The sequence below is a fragment of the Telopea speciosissima genome, chromosome 8 (genome assembly GCF_018873765.1).
Source record: "Telopea speciosissima isolate NSW1024214 ecotype Mountain lineage chromosome 8, Tspe_v1, whole genome shotgun sequence".
In the NCBI taxonomy this organism is placed as follows: domain Eukaryota; kingdom Viridiplantae; phylum Streptophyta; class Magnoliopsida; order Proteales; family Proteaceae; genus Telopea; species Telopea speciosissima.
The window spans coordinates 675,639-699,535 of record NC_057923.1 but is presented as its reverse complement, the minus strand read 5'-3'; the positions used below and the strand labels follow the sequence as shown (position 1 = coordinate 699,535).

The 23,897-nt window shown below is 41.3% G+C and overlaps 1 protein-coding gene across 2 annotated transcripts; it reads left to right on the top strand.

Annotated features, from left to right (window-relative positions):
* Positions 1–321: 321 nt before the first annotated feature.
* LOC122670961 (equilibrative nucleotide transporter 1) lies at positions 322–22,519 on the top strand. 2 transcript variants are annotated; one of them, XR_006334295.1, is made up of 3 exons: positions 322–886; positions 21,554–22,359; positions 22,411–22,519. XR_006334295.1 is itself a non-coding variant. In XM_043868016.1 (2 exons), exons 1-2 carry the CDS (start codon positions 331–333, stop codon positions 22,282–22,284), a joined length of 1,287 nt encoding a protein of 428 aa, XP_043723951.1. In that variant the 5' UTR covers positions 322–330; the 3' UTR covers positions 22,285–22,401. The 2 variants fall into 2 exon arrangements, 1 of the variants encoding a protein (XP_043723951.1); XM_043868016.1 differs by lacking the exon at positions 22,411–22,519 and having other exon boundaries at positions 21,554–22,401.
* The last annotated feature ends 1,378 nt before the right edge of the window (positions 22,520–23,897 follow it).

Sequence of the window (23,897 nt, the reverse complement as noted above, 5' to 3'; positions counted from 1 at the left end):
GAGGAAGAAGAAGGGAAGAAGATGGAATGAGCTTTTTATTCAAGTAACTAAGTGGGTAAAAGATATTTCAACTTTGGATGCTAACTGTCCTTAACGTCAGGAGGAAAGTTGATATTTTGATAATATTTGGAGTGTTTGTGATATTTGATATACTTATAGGGGGTGTCTCTGAAAATTTTCTTTGGTTTTTTGGTGTTTTGGTTGGGGGAGAGGTGTGAAAGAGGCCGCACTGCTTTGACCGGCGATGAAACTAAACTGAAGAAAACGAGAGCGGGCACAGGTACAGATGTGCAGAGGTGGTACAGGGTGAGGTGGAAGATAACGGTTAGAATGAGTATGGGTTTAACCAACTGTGGCAGAGATGAGTTGGCAGAAGAAGAAGAGTCTACTCCATCTAATCCTCTGCTATCGACATGCAACACCGCCAAATTCAATATCCCTAAGGACTCCTTCAACTTTGCATACTTAATCTACTTCACATTGGGTACCGGTTACCTCCTCCCGTGGAACGCCTTCATCACCGCCGTCGATTACTTCAGCTATCTCTACCCTGATGCCAGCGTCGATCGGGTTTTCGCGGTGGTTTACATGCTCGTCTGCCTTGCTTGTCTCCTAGTCATCGTCTTCTTCGCCCACAGTTCCGATGCCTCGGTCCGAATCAACGCGGGCCTTGTGCTGTTCGCGCTGTCCCTGCTCGTGGTCCCTGTCATGGATGTGGTCTATATCAAGGGAAGGACGGGCCTCTATCCTGGCTATTACGTCACCGTTGCCGCAATTGGCCTTTCCGGGGTGGCCGACGCCTTGGTCCAGGGCAGCATTGTTGGTGCCGCTAGCGAGCTTCCTGAGAGATATATGCAGGCTGTAGTTGCGGGAACTGCCGCATCCGGTACCATATTCTTTTATTTCTTTTGTTCTCTCCTTTAATTTCCCATTGTTATCTTCCTTTCTGTTGCACTTTCTTCATCGGATTGTTGCACTGTGGTTCTGAGCAGCAGCAGTTGTTAAATTATTTATTCTTCTCCGTCACCTCGTTTCCGTTTCATTTCACCCCCCCGGGCGTTAAAAATCTGATTATGTTGTTGTTGTTGCTGCTGATCACATCCTTACTTGTTTCTGTGATGGTTTTGGGGCTCTTTAGTTTTAGCTCTCTTTCTCTCTCTCTCATGCTCCTTCTAAGGCACAACCTAAAACAGCGTGTCACTGATGTCGGTTTTCTACTATTCTAGGTAGCACCATAGTTTAACCTGGAAAGCTGCAACTGTATAAGGTGCTGCCCATAGCACAGGAAGATGGAACCCTAACAACTTCAGGGGTTTCTTTGGTTCCATTTCGTAACTTACCAGTACCATGAACCCTTTTTAAATTTTGAACCATCTCGGAGTATGACAACTATGTATGAAGCAGGAAAACAAATTATCTTCTGAATAAGTTCTCATACATGTGTGGTTCTGTCAGTTTGCCCTTTCATCGTTGACACCTATAATCGTGTGAACATTGAGAGGATGAAATTGTTTCCTTCAGTTGTTGTTTGAGCTGTTGTTGCTATTAATCCAAATTTAATGAGTCATTCAGACGCTACCCTCTTAGTTTGTTTGGGGCAACATTTAATGAGTTTTTCTTCTTTACCTCTGTAACTTTGAGCATTGCTCTTGCACTTAGGAAAAGTATGCACTCATCCTGAAATTAACACGATATGGTGCCACATAATGAATTTTAGATCTTAGACGTGTTACATTCTATGTTACTCCAATAGAAGGAACAGTATGATTCTGCAGGCCCTGGCCCAACTAGGATCTAATTTAGGCTTAGACATGTGAGTTGGTTTTACGGCTCATTTGGGACCGACAAAGACCTCAGAATATTTTATAGATTTACTTCAATAAGGTTTGCAGAGGTTTTGTGTCAGGCTTTGTATGGCTTCACGAAATGAATTTTTAAACATTTTTTTATCTTAGTTTTTCATCATGTTTGCCATCTAAATATTTGGAAAGTATAAACCCCGATATAAATCTCGATCGGGCAGTCAAAATTGGAGTGTTCTTCAACTAATGATAGTGTAAGTAACCAAAACCTTTTTGCTGTGAACTCAGTTTTCTGTTGAAAGTTCAGGACTATCTGAACTCATCGTCCAGTCTGCTGGAAAATTGGGACTCTCTCACAGAATCACACTCTTCCAATTCGGGTTTGCCTGGTTGAAATAAGCAGAAAGTCAAACAATCAAGATGCAAATCTTCCAATAGCTCTTCATAGATTGCAAAACCTCGAAACATACCATTTGTTCCCAGACTACATGGCTCTTTCTTGTTCATCCCTCTAAAGCTCCTCTTTAAGCAAACCCATCAATTTCATTAACCCAACTCACCCTTACTATCCCAGGTTTATGACCAGCAAGGAACTATAGCACCAACCAACACCTGGACACCCTAATCCAGCCATATTGTCATCCTTTTCAACCCGAGGTCCTAGTTATTTGTTAAACCCCAGAAACTATTAAACCCTACATTATCTACTGGGGAGATTCCTGTCTTTATATTGAATTTTCGATCAAAACCTCTCCTTTTTCAACTTCCTCATATAATTTTACCTAGTTTACTATCCTACAGTGTTTCGCTAAAAAATTCAACCAAGATCCTAGTTTTAGTCCTCTGATCTGTTGTGGTTATCAATGAAGACCAAAATTCCCCATATCTTCTCTGTTTCTTGAAGTTTGAAATTCCACCAACACGGTGGTTGCAGTAATTAACTTCGCCAGGCCCTAATTTTGACAAAGCCCTAGTTGGTTCATAAAGGTCCTACATCACCGCGCAGGGAATATGTGCTTGGAGGAAGTTTGCATCACAAAGTATTCGTGTTTAGGAATTTTGCCCAGAGAGAATCATTACTAGAGTAGATTTGGATGCTTTTTTTTTTTTTTTCTTTCTTCCTAATAACAAAGTTCACATTCTAATGTAATTGAGGGCCTAGCCTGGGTTTCAATTAGGCACACGGATATTTCTGTTGGTGAGATAGAATTTGGCGGGATTGATTCTGCATGGATCAAGTCTGTAATAAATTGCTTTTGGTACTTTGTGGATGGTAATGCACAATCAATCTTGAACAAGGAATAACCCGTGGGAGACCAAATCGTAATAGGATTTCAATGGGGACAAATCAATATTGATAACAGAATTTCTACACTCTCCTTTTCTTTTTCTTTTTTTCTTACATATGAAAGAGGAAATAGAAGGGCATGACCAAAACTTCACCACCTGGCCACGGGAATGACATCACCACCTTACCCAACCTGTTGATTCACCAAAACGGGGTTGTCTATGCGTCACCACAGAACACTCATAGGCATAAGCCAATAACTCATTCATTCCATCCCTCTAGTACAACATTGAGATTTTTTCTCAAGGGGCAAAAAACTTGGCTACATGTCCATACTCTTGACAATTAAAGCATTGTGAGTCTTGCACTCTTGCTACCACTAGTCATTTTCAGTAGGACAGAATTGCAGTTTTAGGTAAAATCTAAGGCTTAGGTTAGGATAATGGAAGGGGGGCTTAGGGGGTATGGCTAGGCAGATTTATAGGACTCTAATAATGTAGGTATTATAGAGTTTTAAGTGTTTTGAAAATTCTGTAAAACTGAGCAGTAAGTCAGGATCAACTATGGGTTTTGGGGAAATTAATGAAGGATGAGGGGATAAGGGTTTTGATGGACAAATATGGCTGAGCAGTAAGATCTAGAGTTTAATGGAATTCAAGCAAAAATAAGAGGGGATCGATTGGGGGGAAGGAAAAGCAATGAAAACAGAATTAAAAAATTCAAACTTACATCAGGAATCCACCGGCAGCAGCTTGAACAAAGAAGGATGGAACCGCCTTCAGTGAGAGATCCTCCTAGCCATCACGGTGTAAGGAGTCAACCGGAGTCCACCGATCCCTTTCCACCTTGAGATCCACAAGGGTGCATACTCACAAGGAGCAACAACATCAACAAAGGCAGCAAGCATAAAGCTGAGTTTTTATTAATCAAAATTCGTGTCCAAGGCTTTGCCCCTTTATAACCTTATATAAAAGACTCAAAAATAGACTTTTACTCTAAAAAGGAAAGGCCTAACCCAATCCTTAACCTATTAGGTAACTTAAACTGACCAGGAAACTAAAATACTAAAATAAATAGACTTAAAACCCGGATGAACTTATAGAATCCTAATGTAGCCCAACTTACATCCCACTTAAGTTGTCACATGACCACTTAAACAAGTCACATGATCACTTAAGTGATCACATGACCGCTAATTACATAAAATCAAAACTAAGGAATTAAAACAGCTAATCCCGTATGCAACCTAATTTCCCATATTTTAGGCCCATAAAAGTGGCCTATTATACAGAAAACCCATGGGATCAAAGGCCCAACATACATATAACCCAACCCTAGACTTATTTCCAAAGAAATAAAAGCCCATTTCGGTGATGAATCTGCATCATGGGGGGCTGGTTGATCCGTGGGTTTAGTAACTGTAGTGTTCCTCTTGTTCTCCCCAGCTTGAGGGACGAATCGTCTCATGAAAGTTCTTGGTGTCTCGTCTGCTTGTAGGGTCTTTTGGAAGCAGTCCTGAAGGTCGTAGATGTCTATCACTCCCTTCTCCTTTCGGATCTCTAGTCTTAGTCCGAATATGAAACAGGACAGCAACTGGTCATCATCTTCGTTAAGTCTGGTATGTGAGACAAGTGCATCAAATTGTTGCATGTAATCTGCTATTGATATGGCTCCTTACCGTAGTGAGTTGAGCTGATCATGCAAGTCATGCTTTGAAGGTGGATGGTAGATACTTGCCCTTCAATTCAATTCTTCTTTCATCTTGAGCCAAGTGCTAGAAGATATCCCCCGTTGCTATAATCTCCTGCCATATTGGTTCCATCATCCTCTGGCCGGTCCTACTAACTTGGTCTGTGTAAGCTTCCATCTTCTTTGGCTCTGTCAAATTATACCGATTAAAGTAGTCATCTAAACACAAAATCTAATCATAGATATCCTGTGGATTGTGTTTGTCGTTGTACTCCTTTCACTCCAACACTGTATGTGAGTCATTTGTACAACGGTGTGGCGGTTACGCATCAAAGTATGCACAAACATGGTCCTCGAAAGAATGTGGTGATGTGAAGATTCTTTGAGATCCTCTTCCCATGAGTCTTTGACCATTATTGGCAGTGGAATATACTTGTGTCTTCTAATTGGCTTTGGTGGTGCGGTGAATTTAGCCATTGGGTCATGAGTCCTTTGTTCTATGATAGCCACCTGGTGGGTGAGTTGCCTAACCATGTCATGAGTAGATTTAAGGATTCTTGAATAGTAAGTGGGTTAGATGCTTGAGGATCATTGTTGCGATGAGCTTGGTTATCAATTGATGTGTTTTAGGGTAGGTAAGGTAAGAGGGAATGGTTTTGGGTGGATATGACTTTTGCTGGTAAATAAACCTGTGATGTGGTGGGTAAGCTTGCCTTTGGTGTTGCTATTAACCATTTATGGATGTAGGGTAACCTTAGGAAATAGTCCTCTAGTTCTAGATCTTTCTAGCAGATTTGGGACTCCATCTCTGTTGGAAGAACCGTGGGTTAGAAAAGAGAGAATGTGAGAAAATTATAGCTCGTATTCATTGATAGGTAAGCCCCTCTATTTATAATAGAGGGGAAGTTACAAAGGGACTGAAATAGGCGATGTGGGACTAAAACCCACATAGCCGACTTAAACTTAATAACATAAGAATAAAATTACCCCAAAAGGACTAGAATACCCCCATGGTATTTTGGATTACATATATCAACACTCCCCTTCAAGCTGGATTATACAAATAAGTAAAGAAAGAAGATCCAGGTTGAACTAAAAGAAAATCTTTTTTATGGATTCGGTCTTCCTAAGTCTATAGTCTTAGATAACGGTACCCAAACCGTTATGTTAGCAACCGGAGTTTACGTAGCTCTGAGTACACAAACAAGACCGCGCTTAGTATGAACTCCATAATAATGCAAACACTTCCCCTCAAGCTGGCACATACAATGTCCTAATTCCTAACTTGAACAAAATGGGAAGAAATTAAGTTGCAGCAGAATCCAACTTGACAGATGAATGCAACTCCCAAATAAACCTTCAAGAACTTGAAAAATAGATCTACCTGGGCAGACTTGATCAGTAAACTTTCACCAATCTTCAACAGCTGTCCAGTGATGGATCTCTGACTGATAATCTTGAAGATAAGCAACTAGGGCAGCAAACAACGGAAACAAATAAATAGGCAGCAGAAATGATCAACCCAACTGTAAAACCTCATATAGGCAGACAATAACCAAACATCTTCAATACTTTAATACTTCAATCTCCCCCTTACGACAAACTCAATCCAATAAAAAGGAGATACCGAATGGCAATGGTGGAAACTCTGATCTTCTATGTTTTGCACCAAGTGTTCCTGCAAGTTCTGCTTCTACAATGTCTGTAGTTGTACTATACATAATCTCCCCCTCACGTGTAATAGTACACGTGGACATAACAGACATGATGCAAGTGATAGGGCAAAAGCATAATATTCCAGAATTTTCCAAAAAAGGTGCTAAGGGTAATGGAAAAGGAAGAAATGGCATATTAGAGAATACCATTATCGTGCAAAGTGGTTATGGGTATATGCCAAAGGTATGTTTTGGGAGGTGGCGAAGTGAAAAGAGCAGTGGGATAATGAATTATGGAGTAAAACAATGCAACATATAAATTTTCAACCATCTTTGTTGGGCAATTGGAGCATTCTGGAGTTGAATTGTCATTGTTGGCAACATTACCAGTCATATTGGTATTGTGGCAGTAGCTATTGGTGGTTTGGTAGAGCTGAAATGGTTAAACAAGCTTTTACACAGTGTCAAGGGCAATTTGGTCATTTGGCAGGGTTATAGTGGCATCCGAGTATGGAGGATGTATATTGACAGTATTTTGGGTCTCTAAAAAGTGTGTGGCAAAGGCTTGAAGCAGCAGGTGAAGGTTTCGTACATCAAAAGCTGTGATTTCATAGGATCACACAATAGGGTCCACTTTGAAGCTTTTTTTGGAAGTGATAATGGCAGAACTGGGTGAAGGACTCTTCATAAGATTTGTAGTTCGTCGAGTTACGGTTCTAACGAAATTGGTCTTGCATCATTTGGATGTCGTATGAGGAAGTTACATAGATTTTCGCGTCGTTGCGCAAAAACGGAGCAAATCTAGAGTAGGACGAGTTTCCCATACTTAGCCAAAATTTTGGCTTATTTTTTTAAGTGGTATACTGTGAACAATATTTTTTTCTTTAATTTGGTGAAGTTCCAGAATGTTACGGATCGTTGGATCAAGATCTATGGGTTGGATTCCAATTTAAAGGCATATAGTTTGGCAAAGAAGGGTTGGCGCTAGAAATGCTTGCGCCTGGCTTTTTAGTGGCTTGGCACATTGTTTATTATTCACGTGCATCACACCATAGTGATTTAAGTTTTGGTGTAGATGTAGGTTCTACTCCAGTGTAAGATTCATATAGCTCACATGTGATGGAGATTCCATTTAGTACATTCTAAGTGGTTGAAGTTACAAACACAATCTTTGCAATAAAGTAAAAAAGCGTTTTTGAATTGACATCAGCATGACATCATGGAGAGAATAATGCTCCAACAACGTCATAATAGGCTTCGTTATGTTTTGGTTGTCACGAAAAATCCTCTTATTTACGGATTTACCATCTATTTCCTAATTCGGAGCATCCATCTTCGGAAAGGCATATCTCGGCCATTTGAACTCGGATTTGGGTGCTGCAAGCGTTGGATTCACAGAGAGGAGGAGAACGTTCCTGCAACTCTGCAAGAAGAAGAACATAAAAAATTGCTCATATGGAGAGGTGTGCATGAATAAGCAAGAAGGTGGTGTTTTCACGAGTTCCGTGCTTGTTGTGAGTCGTGCGACTTTTTGAGGACGTTCCAGAGGAGGTGCATGCTGTGTTATTACCCTGAAAGAGGTAATACTCATTAGTAAATCCCAATTTCTTGTTCTTGGTTATTGTCTTTGAGTTAAAAGCCTATGGAACCTTTGTAAGCCTTATTGGCAAAATTTTTGGGAAGGGATTTACATTGTTGAATTTTTTTATGCTATTGTAACTCTATCAAGTGGGGGCTTGCATAGAGATTGGGGTTGTTGCCCTCGTTTGTGTGGTTGCACAGACCGAAGTAGGGATTGGAGTTCCTGAGTGATTGTAGTCACTAAAATTAGCTGAGTATCGTGCAATATACGAAACCCTGATTAGGGTATTGCACCGTGGATGTAGGCACATTGCTGAACCACGTTAATTACTGTGTCTCTTCTTTGCTATTTTTATATATGTGTATTGGAGTGTTATCTGACTGCAGAATGGGTGTGTTTACTTAGGAGGCCTAGACAATTCATTGGTTGTGAGGCAAGGTAACACACAAACTGTAGACTGGTTAAATTGGGGTGCCCCAAGCCAGTCAGTGTGTGTACAGGGCAGTAAAACAGAGATACAGGGATTGCAGTATTTGTGTTTCAGAGAGCAGTGATAGAGAAATATCCTTCAAGTTTGGAAAATTTTTAAAGTGACCTTGATTCACCCCTCTCTTAGTGTTAACCTGGGATCATCAATCTTCAAACGATCGAACAAACACTTTTGATGGAAACTCCTGCAGGGGAGAAACTCCTAACTCCAATATTCAAATCTGATAAGTATACAGATCTGATTTGAAGTAAGGAAAAACTCTAATCTTCAAGGCTTGATCAATCTTCAAACAAGGAAGAACAAGTGTGCAAAAACTCCAATGTATAAAATCCCACATGCGAAATAGGACTGACGAAGATATCTGGACAGCAATTGATGTAAGAAGCTTCAACAAAAAACTTGGATCAGATCTGAATTAGTGAACAATGCTTTGATCACGCTCCAAAGTAAGCCGCATATGAACCAGAAAAGCTTCACATAACTGAATAGGTTCGTAGTTGCAACCAATAACCTTGGAACACACTGTTGTAATCCCAAATAAGCTGATCTCCAGGGTAGTAGATTCGAGTCTTCAATAATGAAAGAAATTCGATCTCCAATAGTAGGATACTTAGTCTCAATAATAGGGCAGCAGTAGTCCACATAAAGGTAGCAGTAACATGTCAACCAGTCATGCTTATAGAAGCTAATCAATAGAACTAGCAAGGTATGTAGTAAAGCTCAATAGAACCAACAAATTTAAGATAAATAATCCGACAGATCCATAGGTAGTTGAAGCAGCCAACCATATAGGAACCAACAAAAAATAGGTTGATAATTGAAGAAATCGAGCCATAAATGTGAACCTGAATTTTTTTTCAAAAGAACTCCAAGAATGATACTGAAATTTGGGTTGAATACTCCTTTGATGTGTATAAGACTGTCCTAAAAAAATCAGCAAGGGAGTACTGCCCTCCTAACCCTTAGATCGATTATAGTCAGGGTTCTGTAAAAAACCCTGAAACTTGAGATCAATTGGAGGGTAGGGGGCTTCAAAAAACTAATGATGACTTGTCAAAGTGTGATGATTTCAAGTAATAGATGCTGTCCTCAGCTGCTTGAATGGATCTCTAATACAAACAACCAATCTCTTGTAGTTTGAGAGCTGATCTTCAAGAGGGAGAAACACCCAAAAGTGCAGAAAAAATAGGGCAGCAACTATCTTAGGTAAAATACTTCTTCAAGCCATAAATAATTGAAGTAGATAGCCTCTCTTGATGGTAGAAACACCTCCAAAAAATTACAGCAGCAGTAAACAACCCTAACCCAAAAATCGATGTGTCAGGGTTTTGTAAAACCCTGAAAGTAGAGATCGATTGGGGTAGGGGTCTTCTAGAAAACTTGGATAGTTGCAAGATTGAGGTCGAGTGGTCCTAGTAATGGAAGTAATCAGCCCTCCAAAAATCAGGAAAAGCTTAAACCTATAACCCTAATTTCGATTGGAGTCCGGGTATTGTCAGGGTTTTTAGTAGGTAGCCAAATTAGCAGGTTAAGAAAGCTTTTGCTGTAGAAACAAATCCAGCCATCAGAAAGGGTCCAAACTTAGGTCGAGTAGGGTTTATAGTAGTAGGGAATCACCCCCAAAAAAACAGTTGCATCTGAAAAGGGAAACCCTAAAATCGATTGGAGTCAGGGTTTTGAAGAACCCTGACAAGTTGAGATCGATTAGGGTAGGGGCTGGAAAGGTTAATGAATGAGAGAAAGAAAATAGGGAAGGAGGACAATGGAATAGGGTAGAAAGGGGCTGGAAAAGGGTGCATAGGAGTCTCCAACAATGGAGGATTAGTCATTTTTAGTGATAGAAATCAGATCTCCGAAAAATTCTGGAAAGCTCCAATATCGCAGGTATGGTTCTAGCAGATTTCGAACAGAATTTTTAATTAAAAAAGGAAGTATGGGAGGATGACAACAACTAAATCATTGGATGCTTTGATTACCTCATTAGTGCTGCCCCCCTACAACGATGAGAAGAAAAAAAAAACAGAAGAAGGAGAAGCCAAGAGAGAGAGAGAGAGAAAGGTGGGAGAAGGTGATTGAAGAGAAGAAGGTTTTTTCCCCCCCCCTCTTTCTCTAACCTAGATCAGACCTGCTCTGATACCATGTTGGAAGAACCGTGGGTTAGAAAAGAGAGAATGAGAGAAAATTATAACTTGTATTCATTGATAGGTAAGGCCCTCTATTTATAATAGAGGGGAAGTTACAAAGGGCCTGAAATAGGCGATGTGGGACTAAAACCCACATAGCCGACTTAAACTTAATAACATAAGAATAAAATTACCCCAAAAGGACCAGAATACCCCCAAGGTATTCTGGATTACATATTCCAACAATCTCTTTTGATATCAGAAGTAAGTTATCTTCGGTCACCTCTCATTGTGTCGATTCCCCAAGGAACAAGCATAGTGTTGTGTCCTGGGGATTGTTTGCCTTCCTCCGTTCTGCAGCCCTCCTCATCCTCTCCTTAAGGAATGGGTTTTGCTTAAGGTACTAAATCTTGTTTCGGTAGGCAGACCAAAATGGGCGGAATTTCATCGGAACAGTGTATTTTTTGGCAGATTGTTTCGGTTGGTCAAACGGCCATATTAGCCTCTAATACTTTAGGGAAACCTTGTTTTAGTCTATATAAACATATGTAAACCTTCATATTGCAAGAAAGTCACACAAAGTGGTGTTTTGGATTTGCACCCTTGGTTGGCTGTAAATGTTGAACCCTATTGTATATCTTATGTAATTTTTGCTTACTCTACACATTGTTTTAAACATAATATTGATTAATTATTTATGAAATAGTACAAACTACAAAGTAGAGTTAACAAAGACACCCAAGTCCCAAGTCTCGAACAATACAATACTGTCTCCTAATACGAACTAGACGTGTTGGATCAAGTCCACTCATGGTCCAATGGAGCCAACGTGAATTTTCCTTCGACTGCATTACAAATGCATGCCACGTCATAGTGTGCGAGAAGAAACAGTCGTAGTCATCCTCAACTGCCTTGTAAATGGATCTACATACTGGAGCTAACGTATCCTAGGGTATAGGTCACCATTACGTGAAGAACCAACCATTGAGCCACTGTGACTTGATGGTGTTGGCAGCATGTACGGTGGTGGGCTGGGTAAGATAAGAAGCTGTCCATAAAGGACAATCCGGATCTGTTGAATATGGCCAAATCTTCACCAATATGCAACAACCGATGTTTTTGGAGTGATGTGGCAACCCCCTGTGTATTCCAGAAGTTTTATGGGGTGAAGTGGCCAAAATCCAAGAGAATATGTGTTTTCTCCTTCTCCCAGGCGAAACCAACAAAATAGAGAGGTTCTACCTCGAAACGATGCTTCGGAGTATAGGGGTTTATGTCGTTTCGGTGAAACAACACGAGACAGACCGAAATTTGTACACATTTCTGTTTTGCCTCCTATTTTGTTTTGGTGGTGTCGAAACTACCGAAATTTATAGAACTATGGTCTTGCTTTGTTAGCCTCCTTGTTTCTTCTTTCCTCTTTGGTAATGTATTATTTTATTCACCAAAAAAAAGGTAAGATTAAGAGAACACAGTAACCTCATGACAGAAACATAAGAAAAGTCAGCAAACAATATGGCAGAATATAGAAAGTCAAATATTTCAGAATCCAACGGTCCAATGGGGCTGAGATTTGGATCATTTAGACCCCTCACTATGCTTTTCAATCCCTCCGAAGAGCAAGCTGATCCAATGGTTGGATATGCTGTAACAAGGTATAACAGAAAATAGAAACTTTATGTTAACACTGAACATAGTTTAGCAACTCAAGAGAACAGAGAAAGCTCCCAATCCATGGCTCAGATGGCCCTCCTTGGTCGAATGTAGTGCTAACAAGGAGGAAAACAGTATCAAAAGATGAGGTCAATCCAATGGCTGGATTGACTAGAATGTTGACTTGAATCCCTGTGGCCAGAATTAGTAACAGCACCAAAACAGAGAATTGAAAAAGAATACCTGCAAATCAGTATGTAAAACAGTGACAAAATTTGAAGTTTGTAATTCCTCTTCTCTTGGGAATATTTCATCCATGGTTACAGACTACAGGTCCAAGCTTACAGACATCCAGTTGAGGGTGCAATCCAACTCTGTCAATGCCCCTCTGGCTGGGGAAGAGATATTTGGTCTCCTTGGAGCTCACCTCCCTAGAAGTTCTAGAAGAGAACTTTCTAAGGTAAAAATCCAGGGTCAAACGGTTGGAACTTGGTGACTCCAATACTGCTTACTTTCACACATCCATGAAAGCTAGAACCAACATCAGCTCCATCCCCATGCTTTTGTCTAGTGATGGTACTGTTGCTGGCATCAAGTCAGAAGCTGTTGACTACTTCAAACAGTTGTTCCATCCTCCTTCCATTGCCCCTATGGATTCCATTCCTGAAGGCCTGCTCAACAAATTCATCACCAGCCCCATCTCCACTTCTCTTTGGGCTATCCCTTTTGAGGAAGAGATCCAGGCTGTAGTTCTCTCTCATAAGGCTAACAGAGCCCTTTGTCAGAGCCCACCCAACAAATGCCCACGGGCCAAGCTTGCAAGGCCATAGACATAGTCCATTGGGCTAAGACAAAGTCCATGACCTAGAACTCTCTAGACTTAAAGAGAGTCTTCTCTAGAACCTCTAGAAGCAAAGAAGGTTCTAGAGAAGCATCTAGAAGATTGTAAATACCTAAAGAAGGATGAGATTTCTAGAGCTCTCCTAGTTGCTAGAATTCTTCACAAAGGAAGTGGGAAAGTTCTAGGTCCCATTGCTAGAATGTTCTCTACCATTGGATGGAGGACACATGTAATGATCCTAACCATTCATTGTAAGTTAGGGTGCTTCTAAATAGAGGTGGCCTCATTTGGCCAAGGCACCAAAGCAAGTGAACATTCAAGCATTATACTCTAAGCTCTCTGGTGCAATTCAGTTTCCATTCATGCAAACTCTCTTGTGTTCACAAGTTCTCTTCCCAAGTCCCTCAAGGAGTCAAGTAACGCTGACTTGGTGCTAGCAAGAGTGCTAAGAAAGGTCTAAGGCCGTGACAATTGTGGTATCGGAGCCAGGTTGCAAGGGAGCATACTTGTGGGAATCGACATCATATCTAACAATTCGGATGTGCAAGACATGGTGATGGACGAGCACACCCATGGAAGGGATGCCAATCCCAACAAAAAGAAGCGTAGGGGCAAAGACGAGTCCGTCAACATTGGAGCTGCTATGGAGCCACACATAGCTTGGTTAGAGTTAGCAATGGCTGAGGTTAAGAAGAGACTCGATGTTTTCGAGCAAAGCGGGGAGGAGCTTGAAGGCCACATGGTGGAGCTTGTTGGCCAAATGGAGGAGCTCAAGGAGTCCTTACTAGGTACTCTCAACACCATAGTAGATACCCAAAAGGAGGAGTTTGCTACCTTCAAAGCTCAAGTATGTGAAGCATTAGCAAAGATGGAGGCTTGAATTGATGAGGTACACGAAAATTGGACCATGTGTAGAAGGGCAGCGGCCGGGGGGGGGGGGCACTATGTCTCATGAAGTGCCCAGGGTGGAGGCACCAGGTCCCAAGCCATTCCACGAGAAGAGAGATGCTCGCGAGGTCGATAACTTCTTGTGGCACATGGAGAGGTACTTGAGGTGATGGCAGTTGGGGATGAGCTAACAAATGTATGGATTGCTACACTTTACCTCACTGCAACAACAACTCTATGGTGGTGCAAAAGGCATGCTGACATCGAAAGAGGTACATGCACCATAGACACATGGGATGAGTTTAAGAAGGAATTGAAGAAGCAGTTTTATCCCAAAAATGTTGCTTTCTTGGCTAGGAAGAGCCTCAAAAGGCTCAAACATACAGGGTCTATTAGGGACTATGTCAAGGAATTCTCAACAATTATGCTTGAGGTCCCTAGTATGATTGACGAAGAACTTCTCTTCAACTTCATGGATGGCCTCCAAAGCTGGTCCGCACAAGAATTGCAACGTTGTGGCATGCAAGATCTTGCTTCGGCCATAGCGGTGGCGGAGTCATTGGTGGAGTTTAGGAGGGAGGATAGCACAAAGCCAAGGAAGCACAATGGTGGAAACGATGGGGGGAGATAAAGGTCCCAAAAAATACCATCCTAAGGAAGGCATAAGCAAGCTTCCTTTAAGTAAGGAAGGCAAGCCCCGGCATGACAAGAAAGATAAGTTCACACCTAAGGAAAGTGTTTCTTGTGTGATGGATCACATTGGGCTAGGGACTGCCCCAAGAGGAAAGCTCTCAATGCCCTACTTGAGGAGAAGATTGAGGGTAAAGCACACATGGGTCCCTACAACAACTAGGTGCGAGGCCATTACCTTTCAGAAGTGGCTTATGTATGTGGAGGTACATATGAATGGGAAGCCCACACGTGCGATGGTAGACACGAGTGCTACCCATAACTTTGTCTCAACGGAGGTGGCAAAGAAACTTGGACTAAGGGTGTCCCAGGATGGAGGATGGGTTAAGGCAGTTAACTCCCAAACTCATCCTATACAAGATGTAGCTCAAGGGGTCGAGATGAGCATCAGGACGTGGAACGGAACCGTAGGCTTGTCGGTGGTGCGTATGGATGATTTTCAAGTAGTGCTTGGCATGTATTTCCTAAGGAGGGTTAAGGTTATACCAATGCTATTCATCAATACGGTATGCATCATGGAGGGGGGGTGCTCTATGTATGGTGCGGACAATGCCAGGGACCAAGGGCGGCCCTAAGCTTTTGTCGGCAATGCAACTAGAGAAGGGAGTCAAGAAGCGAGAACACACCTACCTCGCCGCATTGCTTGAGGAGAAGGAAAACAACCCTATGGAGTCATTACCCAAGCTAGTTGAGAAGGTTCTTGATGAATTCAAGGATGCCATGCCATTTGAGCTACCCAAAAGGCTTCCACCTAGGAGGGAGGTGGATCATGCCATCGAATTGGAGCCCGGTGCCAAGCCACCAGCCATGGCACCTTATCAAATATCTCCGCTAGAGCTCGAGGAGCTGAGGAAGCAACTGAAGGATTTACTTGATGCTGGTTTCGTGTGACCTTCCAAGACTCCCTATGGTGCCCTGGTTCTCTTCCAGCGGAAGCATGATGGGTCACTTTGTCTATACATCGACTATCAGGTCTAAACAAGGTAACTTTCAAGAACAAGTACCTCATTCCTTTGATAGCTGATCTATTTGATAGGCTTGGTGGGGTAAGGTACTTCATTAAATTAGACTTGCGGTTAGGCTACTATCAAGTCCGTATCGCCGAGGGAGACGAGGTTAAGACTATATGTCTGACACCTTATGGCTCATATGAGTTCTTGGTCATGCCCTTTGGCCTCACTAATGCACCGACTACATTTTGTACCTTGATGAACAAGGTTTTCCACCCCTACTTAGATAAGTTCATGGTAGTGTACTTAGACGACATCGTTGTCTATAGTAACATCTTGGAGGAGCATGTACAATACTTGAGGGTTCTTAAGGTGCTAAGGGACAACCAACTCTAGGTCAAGAAGGAGAAGTGCTCATTTGCCCAGGAGGAGGTGTTGTCCCTAGGCCATAAGATTGGGGGTGAAACACTAAGGATGGATGAGAGCAAGGTATGGGCTATCCAAGAGTGGGAGGCACCTACCAAGGTAACTGAGCTAAGATCTTTCCTTGTCTTAGTGAGTTACTACAGGTGGTTTATTAGTGGCTATTCCAAGAGGGCAACTCTACTCACTGATCTACTGAAGAAAATCAAGGCATGGGAGTGGTCATTTGCGTGTCACAATGCTTTTGAGGACTTAAAGAAGGCGGTCATGAAGGAACCAGTGCTTGCCTTGCCAGACTATGGTAAGCCCTTTGAGGTGCAGATGGATCCGAGTTTGCGATAGGGTGTTGATGCAAGAAAGGCGCTCTATCGTCTATGAAAGCCGCAAGTTGAATGACACTGAGCGACGCTACACATTCCATGAGAAGGAAATGATCGCAGTGGTGCATTGCCCAAGGACATGGCGACACTACCTATTGGGTTTGAGGTTCGTGGTGAAGACTGACAATGTTGCCACTAGCTACTTCCATACGCAAAAGAAGTTTTAAGTCCCAAGCAGACTAGATGGCAAGACTTCTTGGCTGAATTCGACTTCTGCGTTGAGTACAAGCTAGGCAAAGCCAACGAGGAGGCCAACGCACTAAGTAGAAAGGCGGAGTTGGCTTCTCTTAGCCAACCATAGGGAGAGCTCATAGACTTGATCAAGGAAGGCCTACAACATGACCCAGTGGCTAAGAGCTTGCTTACCTTGCACAAGAGGGCAAGACACAAAGGTTTTGGGAGCAAGACGGTTTGCTCTATGCAAAGAAGAGAAGGCTATATGTTTCCAAGTGGAACAACTTAATGAGAAATTTGATTTGTGAGAGAGCCACGAGGCCAAATGGGCTGGTCACCCAGGGCAGCGGCACACTCGAGCATTGTTGGAGGTGGCATACTATTGGCCTCAGATGAGGAATAACGTCGAGGCCTATATGAGAATTTGTCTTGTGTGCCAACAAGACAAGGCGGAGCAACAACTACCTCGGGGACTGTTGGAGCCACTCCTTATACCCAAGAGACTATGGGAGAGCATCTCCATGGACTTTATAAGTACCCTACCCAAGGCAGAAGGGTGTGGGATTACCATGATGGTTGTGGATCGGTTCTCTAAGTATGGCACATTCATGGCTGCTCCAAGGGATTGCATAGTGGAGGAGGCAGCAAGGCTGTTCCTAAAGCATGTCGTCAAGAATTGGGGAGTGCCACATCGATCATTAGTGATCGAAACCCTTGCTTCATGGGGAGGTTTTGGACGGAGTTGTTCAAGTTGATGGGATCGGTGCTACACTTCTCTACAAGCTTCCACCCCCAAACTGATGGGCAAACAGAGCGCATCAATAGCTTGTTGGACCTCTACTTAAGGCACTTTGTGAGTGCCAACCAGTGAGATTGGGTTAGGTTCTCTTACAACCTCCAAAGAAGTAAGGCAATAAATTGAAGTCCGTTCGAGATTGCCACAGGACAGTAACCTTTGACGCCATACATGGTAATGACGGGATACACAGGAAAGAGCCCCTCGGCATTCAAGTTTGCCAAGGAGTGGCAAGAGAAGGTGGATGTGGCTAAGTCATACTTAAACAAGGCCACTAAGAAGATGAAGAAGTGGGGGGACAAAGACAGGCGGCCAACAAACTTTGAATTGGTGACTTGGTGCTTGTGAAGTTCTACCTCAACAATTCAAGCCCCTAAAGCAGGTGCACAAGGGGTTGGTCCATCGGTACGAAGGCCCGTTTAAAATCACAAAGAAGGTGGGCAACGTATCCTACGAGGTAAGCATACCTCCCAGGGTCAAGATACATCCAGTCTTCCATTCAATCATGCTCAATCCTCCCTTTCGTAACTTTTTACCATAGATGTCACTTTCTACAAGGATGAATCTTATTACTAGTCTAATCTTCAGGGAGAGACTCGAAGAAGAAGAGAATCCTTCATCTCCATTATAGACATTGTTCGACTTTAGGGGGAGCAAAAAGATACTGTTCAGGGGGAGCAAACTAATGAGATCGATGCTGCCACTAAGCACAAGGATCGTATTACCTATCATAGAAAGGAAAATATTATCCCTAACATACCATGTCCACCTACGCTCCCTGGGCCGGTCCCACCAACTGAAGCACCAGGTAATACATCTTCTTCCTCTGATGATTGTCCTATTACCCTAAGGAAAGGAGTCAGAACTTGTACCAAACACCCTATTTCTAAGATTCTCTCATGAATCTTTATCTCCCTCCTACCATGCATTTATTTCTTCGTTGTTGTCTGTGTCTATTCCACAGGGTTGGAAGGAGGCTATTGCTAACCCAAAATAGAAGAATGCTATGGTAGTAGAAATGTAGGCCTTAAAGAAAATTGATACTTGGGAGCTCTTACCTATTCCTAATTGGAAGAAACTAGTTGGATGCAAATGGGTGTTCACAATAAAACAAAATGCAGATGAAACCATTGCTCGTTATGAGGCCAGATTAGTTGCCAAGGGATTCACACAGACCTATGGCATCGATTAGTAGGAGACCTTCGCTCTAGTTGCAAAAGTGAACTCTGTTCAAGCCTTGCTCTCCTGTACTGCAAATCTTGGATGGAGTCTCTAGCAGCTGGATGTAAAGAATGCCTTCTTGAATGATGATCTTGAGGAGGAGGTCTACATGGATATCCCTCTTGGTTTTGACTCACCTGCTACAGCTGGCAAAGTTTGTCGACCCAGAAAGTCACTCTATGAGCTGAAGCAATCTCTTTGTGCATGGTTTGGGAGATTTCAAAAAGCAATGATCAAGGTTGGCTATAAGCAGAGTAATGCTGATCATATCTTATTTGTCAAACACAAGGACGGGAAAGTCATTGTGCTAATTGTATATGTGGATGACATAGTAATTACCAGGGATGACGAAGCAGAAATTTCATCCCTGAAAACTCAATTGGAAGCTGAATTTGAAACTAAGGATCTAGGACATCTAAAGTACTTCTTAGGGATTGAAGTAGCCCGATCCAGTAAAGGAATCTTCATATCCCAACGAAAATATGTCTTAGACCTTCTTGAAGAAATAGGGATGCTTGGGTGTAAACCTATTCTCTACCATTGAAGTCAATCACCAATTGGGCAGCCCAGGTGGTGACTCTGTCGACAAAGAGAGGTACCAGCGCCTCGTTGGAAGACTTATCTATCTTTCCCACACCAGACTAGACATTACCTAAGTTGTGGGGGTCGTTAGCAGATTTCTTCATGATTTGAAGACCACTCACCGTGAAGCAGTATATAGGATTCTTCGGTACTTAAAGTCAGCCCCAGGGAAAGGAATCTTGGTCTCAAACAATGGAAGTCTAAAGTTGGATTCCTTTACTGATGCTGACTGGGCTAGCTTTGTTGATGATTGATGATCGACGATCTACTTCAAGTTATTGTACATTCCTTTCAGGGAATTTGGTGACATGGAGGAGCAAGAAACAATATGTAACCAGATCCAATGCTAAGGTAGAATACAGGGCGATGGCACAGGGGTTTGTGAACTCATGTGGTTAAAGCAACTCCTCCAAGATTTAAAAATAGCTTGTGAAGGGCCTATGAGACTCTATTGTGACAACAAGGCTGCAATTAGTATAACCCATAACCTTGTTCAGCATGATAGAACAAAAGATGTTGAAATTGACCGTCACTTCATCAAGGAGAATATTGAAGATGGTCTGATTTGCACTCCATTTGTTACTACTGAGAACCAACTGGCCAATGTGTTCACTAAAGGCTTAACAGTTAAAATCTTCCATCCTATTATTTCCAAGTTGGGCATGCATGATATCTATGCACCAACTTGAGGGGGGAGTGTTGAAGTGTTGAAGATTGGTTCGGTTCGGTTCAGTTCTCTTGGTAAAGTGTGGAATGTAACACTAGGTACATTGGAGTGTCTAGATTCATTATGCACATGTTATAGTGTGAATTGTGTGATTGTGCAGTCATACCATATTTATGATAGTCTCAAGATTATAAATAAAGTGGTAGCCTCAGTCTCATTTACAAGCCAAATCATTCTTTCTTTTTTCTCTTTCTCTCAACTGAATATCAAGCAGCAAATAGTAAAAAGAGAACTGAAGTTGCTGTAAATTGAAGTTTTCATTTTCACTGAAGTAGTGCACCTGGATTTACGGAGAATGGTCATCATGATTTTTAAGTACTCCCTGTGTCTTGCAATGACTGTCTCCTTTGAAAAAGCCCAAAGTGTAAGGAGTGGTTAAAGATTAAAAAACTCTCTAATTTCTTGATGTTGCCCTCCCATTACTTATTTAAACTCTTTTCAAATTGGGCAATAAATGAACGTAGTCATCAGTGCAAGGGGGCAAATTAGTAAACTTAACCTCATTACTTGATTTAAAACATGGACAAAGAATTTGGGACAGCCAAAAATGGTTAGTCTTTGTGGGGCGGAGGGATTGCTGGTTTCCATGTAAAGGGTAAGCTGGTTGTTGATTTTGTGAAGGGGTGGGTTTCTTTTTGTAGAGGGGCTCAGGTGGGTTCATTTTTTTTTGCATCCTGAGTGTTTAGTGCAATATATTAAGTTAAACTCTGGCATTGAATGGTTGAGCCTTTTCTTTTCTCGAGTACTCCCATAATGGTAAAGCTTGTGATGCCATATAGCTTTACCAAATATAGTAAGTTAAACTCTGTCATTGATATTCCATGCCTCACTTCGATCTACAAAGACAAATAGTTACACCAGCAATTCCAATAATACCTATTTTGGTTGTATCGCCATATATTCCTCATCAAATTCAACGGAAGTAACTGAGATTTTGAAAGAGGATGTGGCTATCTACAATAGAGAGCATATTAGTCTGCCAGAAGAGAAGTATAGGATCAGATTCTTTTGTCAACTTTTCTATTTAGTGCAGGGTTTGTGCTTTAATGTTTATTTCTTTTACCATTAGAAGTGCTGAGGGTTTTAGTTGTTTTTTGTTCGAGTTAGATTAGGTCCTTAGGAGTAGCCATGGGATCACAAGTGGTCTGGACCCCCGCCTTGTATATGGATTTTTTTTAATGTGAAACTTCATATTAATTGAATCAGTGAGATTTCCTCCCTAAAATGCTTATTTAAGGTTCTTTTCTGCTGTTGCTAATTAGTTCACTTCTTTTTATACTCTTTAGATTTGTAGCGAGTTATTTCTTGTTTCTTGGGGATTCTTTATATTCTTGAACAAGCTCACTAGTTCATTCTGGTCTGAAATTGCATTGTTGTGCTTGTACTGGTGTTTCCTAGTCTTTTAGTTGGATCTTGATTGATCCTAGTATTTAGATCCAAGGGTACCAAATAGCTTGTGGTATGCTTTAAAGTTAAGGTTTTTTCTATTAGTTTTTCACTAAACAGCTTGTAGTCTCGATGTTTATTGCCTTTTAATATTAGTTTATTGATATATGCTTTTACTTGGAGACCCATTTAACTTGTGATAACTGGCTACAGGGGTTCTGGTTTCAGTTTTGAGGATTGTAACCAAAGCTATATTTCCACAAGATGCCCATGGTCTTAGAAGAAGTGCCAACTTTTATTTCACTGTTAGTATTGCTTTTATGGCCATATGCATTGTCTTCTACAATATTGCACACAGGCTTCCTGTTATTCAATATTACAAAGACCTGAAAATTCAAGCCGTGAACGAGGATAAAATTGAGGAAGGCTCCTCGGCTGGGTCTTTATTCACAGCAACATTGTGGGACATTGTAGGGAGGGTGAAGTGGTTTGGGTTTGGGATCATCCTTATCTACATTGTAACCCTGTCAATATTTCCAGGATATATTACAGAGGATGTGCACTCCCAGATCCTTAAAGACTGGTATCCGATCCTTCTTATTGCTGGCTACAATGTGTTTGATCTGGTGGGCAAGTCTTTAACGGCAATATATCTCCCAGAGTCCTCGAAGATGGCAATTGGAGCCTGTGTAGCAAGGCTGTTGTTTTATCCTCTCTTCCTGTTGTGTTTGCATGGACCCAAGTTCTTCCGAACAGAGATTCCAGTCACTGTGCTAACATGCCTTCTTGGGCTCACAAATGGCTACGTTACAAGTGTATTAATGATCATGGCTCCCAAGACCGTCCAGATACAACATGCTGAGACTGCCGGTATTGTGATTGTGCTGTTCTTAGTTATTGGCTTGGCAGCTGGTTCAGTGGTGGCATGGTTCTGGTTCATCTGATACTTCAACCTGTATCTCTATATCCTCTTAACAATTTGTCAATGTATTGTCACAATCAATTTTTCTTCAAGTGGGGCTGCCTACTAGTTCAATTTGTAAAACCTTCGACATCATCTATGCTGTAAGTTGCCTACTAGTTCAATTTGTAAAACCTTTGACATCATCTATGCTGTAAGTTTTATGTATGTCTTGCTCATTTTCCATGGTTTCATTTTCTAATAGAAAGTGTGAAGTGCAATAAAATGTTTGTTTCGCAGATATTCATTGGTTGTCTTCTCTCTTTGAGGATTGTCAATTTATCCACTTCTCTAGGGAGCTAAACAGTGTATTGACTCCATAGCCAGGAAGGCTCCGTCTCTAGTGAGCCTCTATCCACTTCTTGGCTCCAGGAATCAAGTATTCCGACTGGTTTTTTTTTATGAGAAAATAAAATGTATTTCGGCTGTCTTGGTTTTGTCGCTGTCTTCTGTTCAATAAATTTTTTTCTTATTTCCACAATGTGTTTGGTTGCAAGTATAAAGGTGTATTGGTGACTGACTTTAATTTTGGGTTATTTTCGTCCACATCCAAGTGGACCCTAAGTGACACTGCAGACGAGCAAAAGGTTGTAGCTAGTCGGTAAGTAAACTCTACAATAAATACTCTATACACGTAAGACAAACTTGTTAGTTGATAACTCGTACAGAGGTTTAAATTTAGAAAAATATCACTTAGGTGTTTATTAATAAAAAAGCCTCTTAAATGAGTTAGAGCCAAGAGAGCCTCTTAAATGGAATCTAATTAATATATATCTTAAGTTAGCTACTGCAAACTTCTCTAGCGTTCCCTTTAACTGGTGTAACCATAAGGACACTTTCCCAGGTCAAGCTATGTATTATCCTTCTGTTCAATAAAATATTTTCTTTTCGTTAAGAAACAAAAAAAAAAAAACAAGGAAAGAGCAGGCTCAAGTGCAGTTATAATTTGTAACCATAACTTTATTGTAACATACATAGATTTTGGTCTGCAGGAAGCCCATATGAGGTCTAGGCAGAAGAGATCAAGCTAGGAGTTGAAGGAGGACCTTCTTTTGGAAGCAAAGAAATAGAAATCTGGACAGACTCGCTAGGACTCGTGAATTGGCTTACGTTGCCAAAGTAACATCCTTGGCCAAGGAGGATTTTTTTCTCAATTTTATGAGTTCACAAGCTATTTTTAATTGTTAATCCTGTTTCTGTTATTAGGGATAATAGACAGGTTATCTTACTACCCACAATTTAGCAAACAAAGCAAAAATTAGGTAAATTTGAAATACCTATATGACAAATATTGTAGATCTTTTATTTTCTTGTGATTCTATTTAAAAGATTTTTCTTTCATGAAAAAAAAAATAATTTTATACCTTTTCATGAAATAATAAAGCAAATCTTGTGGTAACAAAGGTTGGTGTAAAAACCATCCTTGCTTTTTAACCCTTTCAGTATGACATTTTTTTTTCTTTCAATGAGGGAATTGTTTCATTTCACATGCCTACTTGAAAAATGCACACTTTTTAGTTTCGCCTAACACTTTATCAAAGGAAATTACTGAATCTCATTAAAGAATTAAGCATACAAACTAAGCTCCTCCAACTT

What these genes read in the sequence shown, in the direction of transcription:
- LOC122670961 (XM_043868016.1), top strand. Translation starts at nt 331, where the DNA reads ATGAGTATGGGTTTAACCAACTGTGGCAGAGATGAGTTGGCAGAAGAA. An exon ending in TGCGGGAACTGCCGCATCCG is followed by an intron (nt 887 to 21,553) that starts GTACCATATTCT and finishes AACTGGCTACAG; the next exon opens with GGGTTCTGGTTTCAGTTTTG.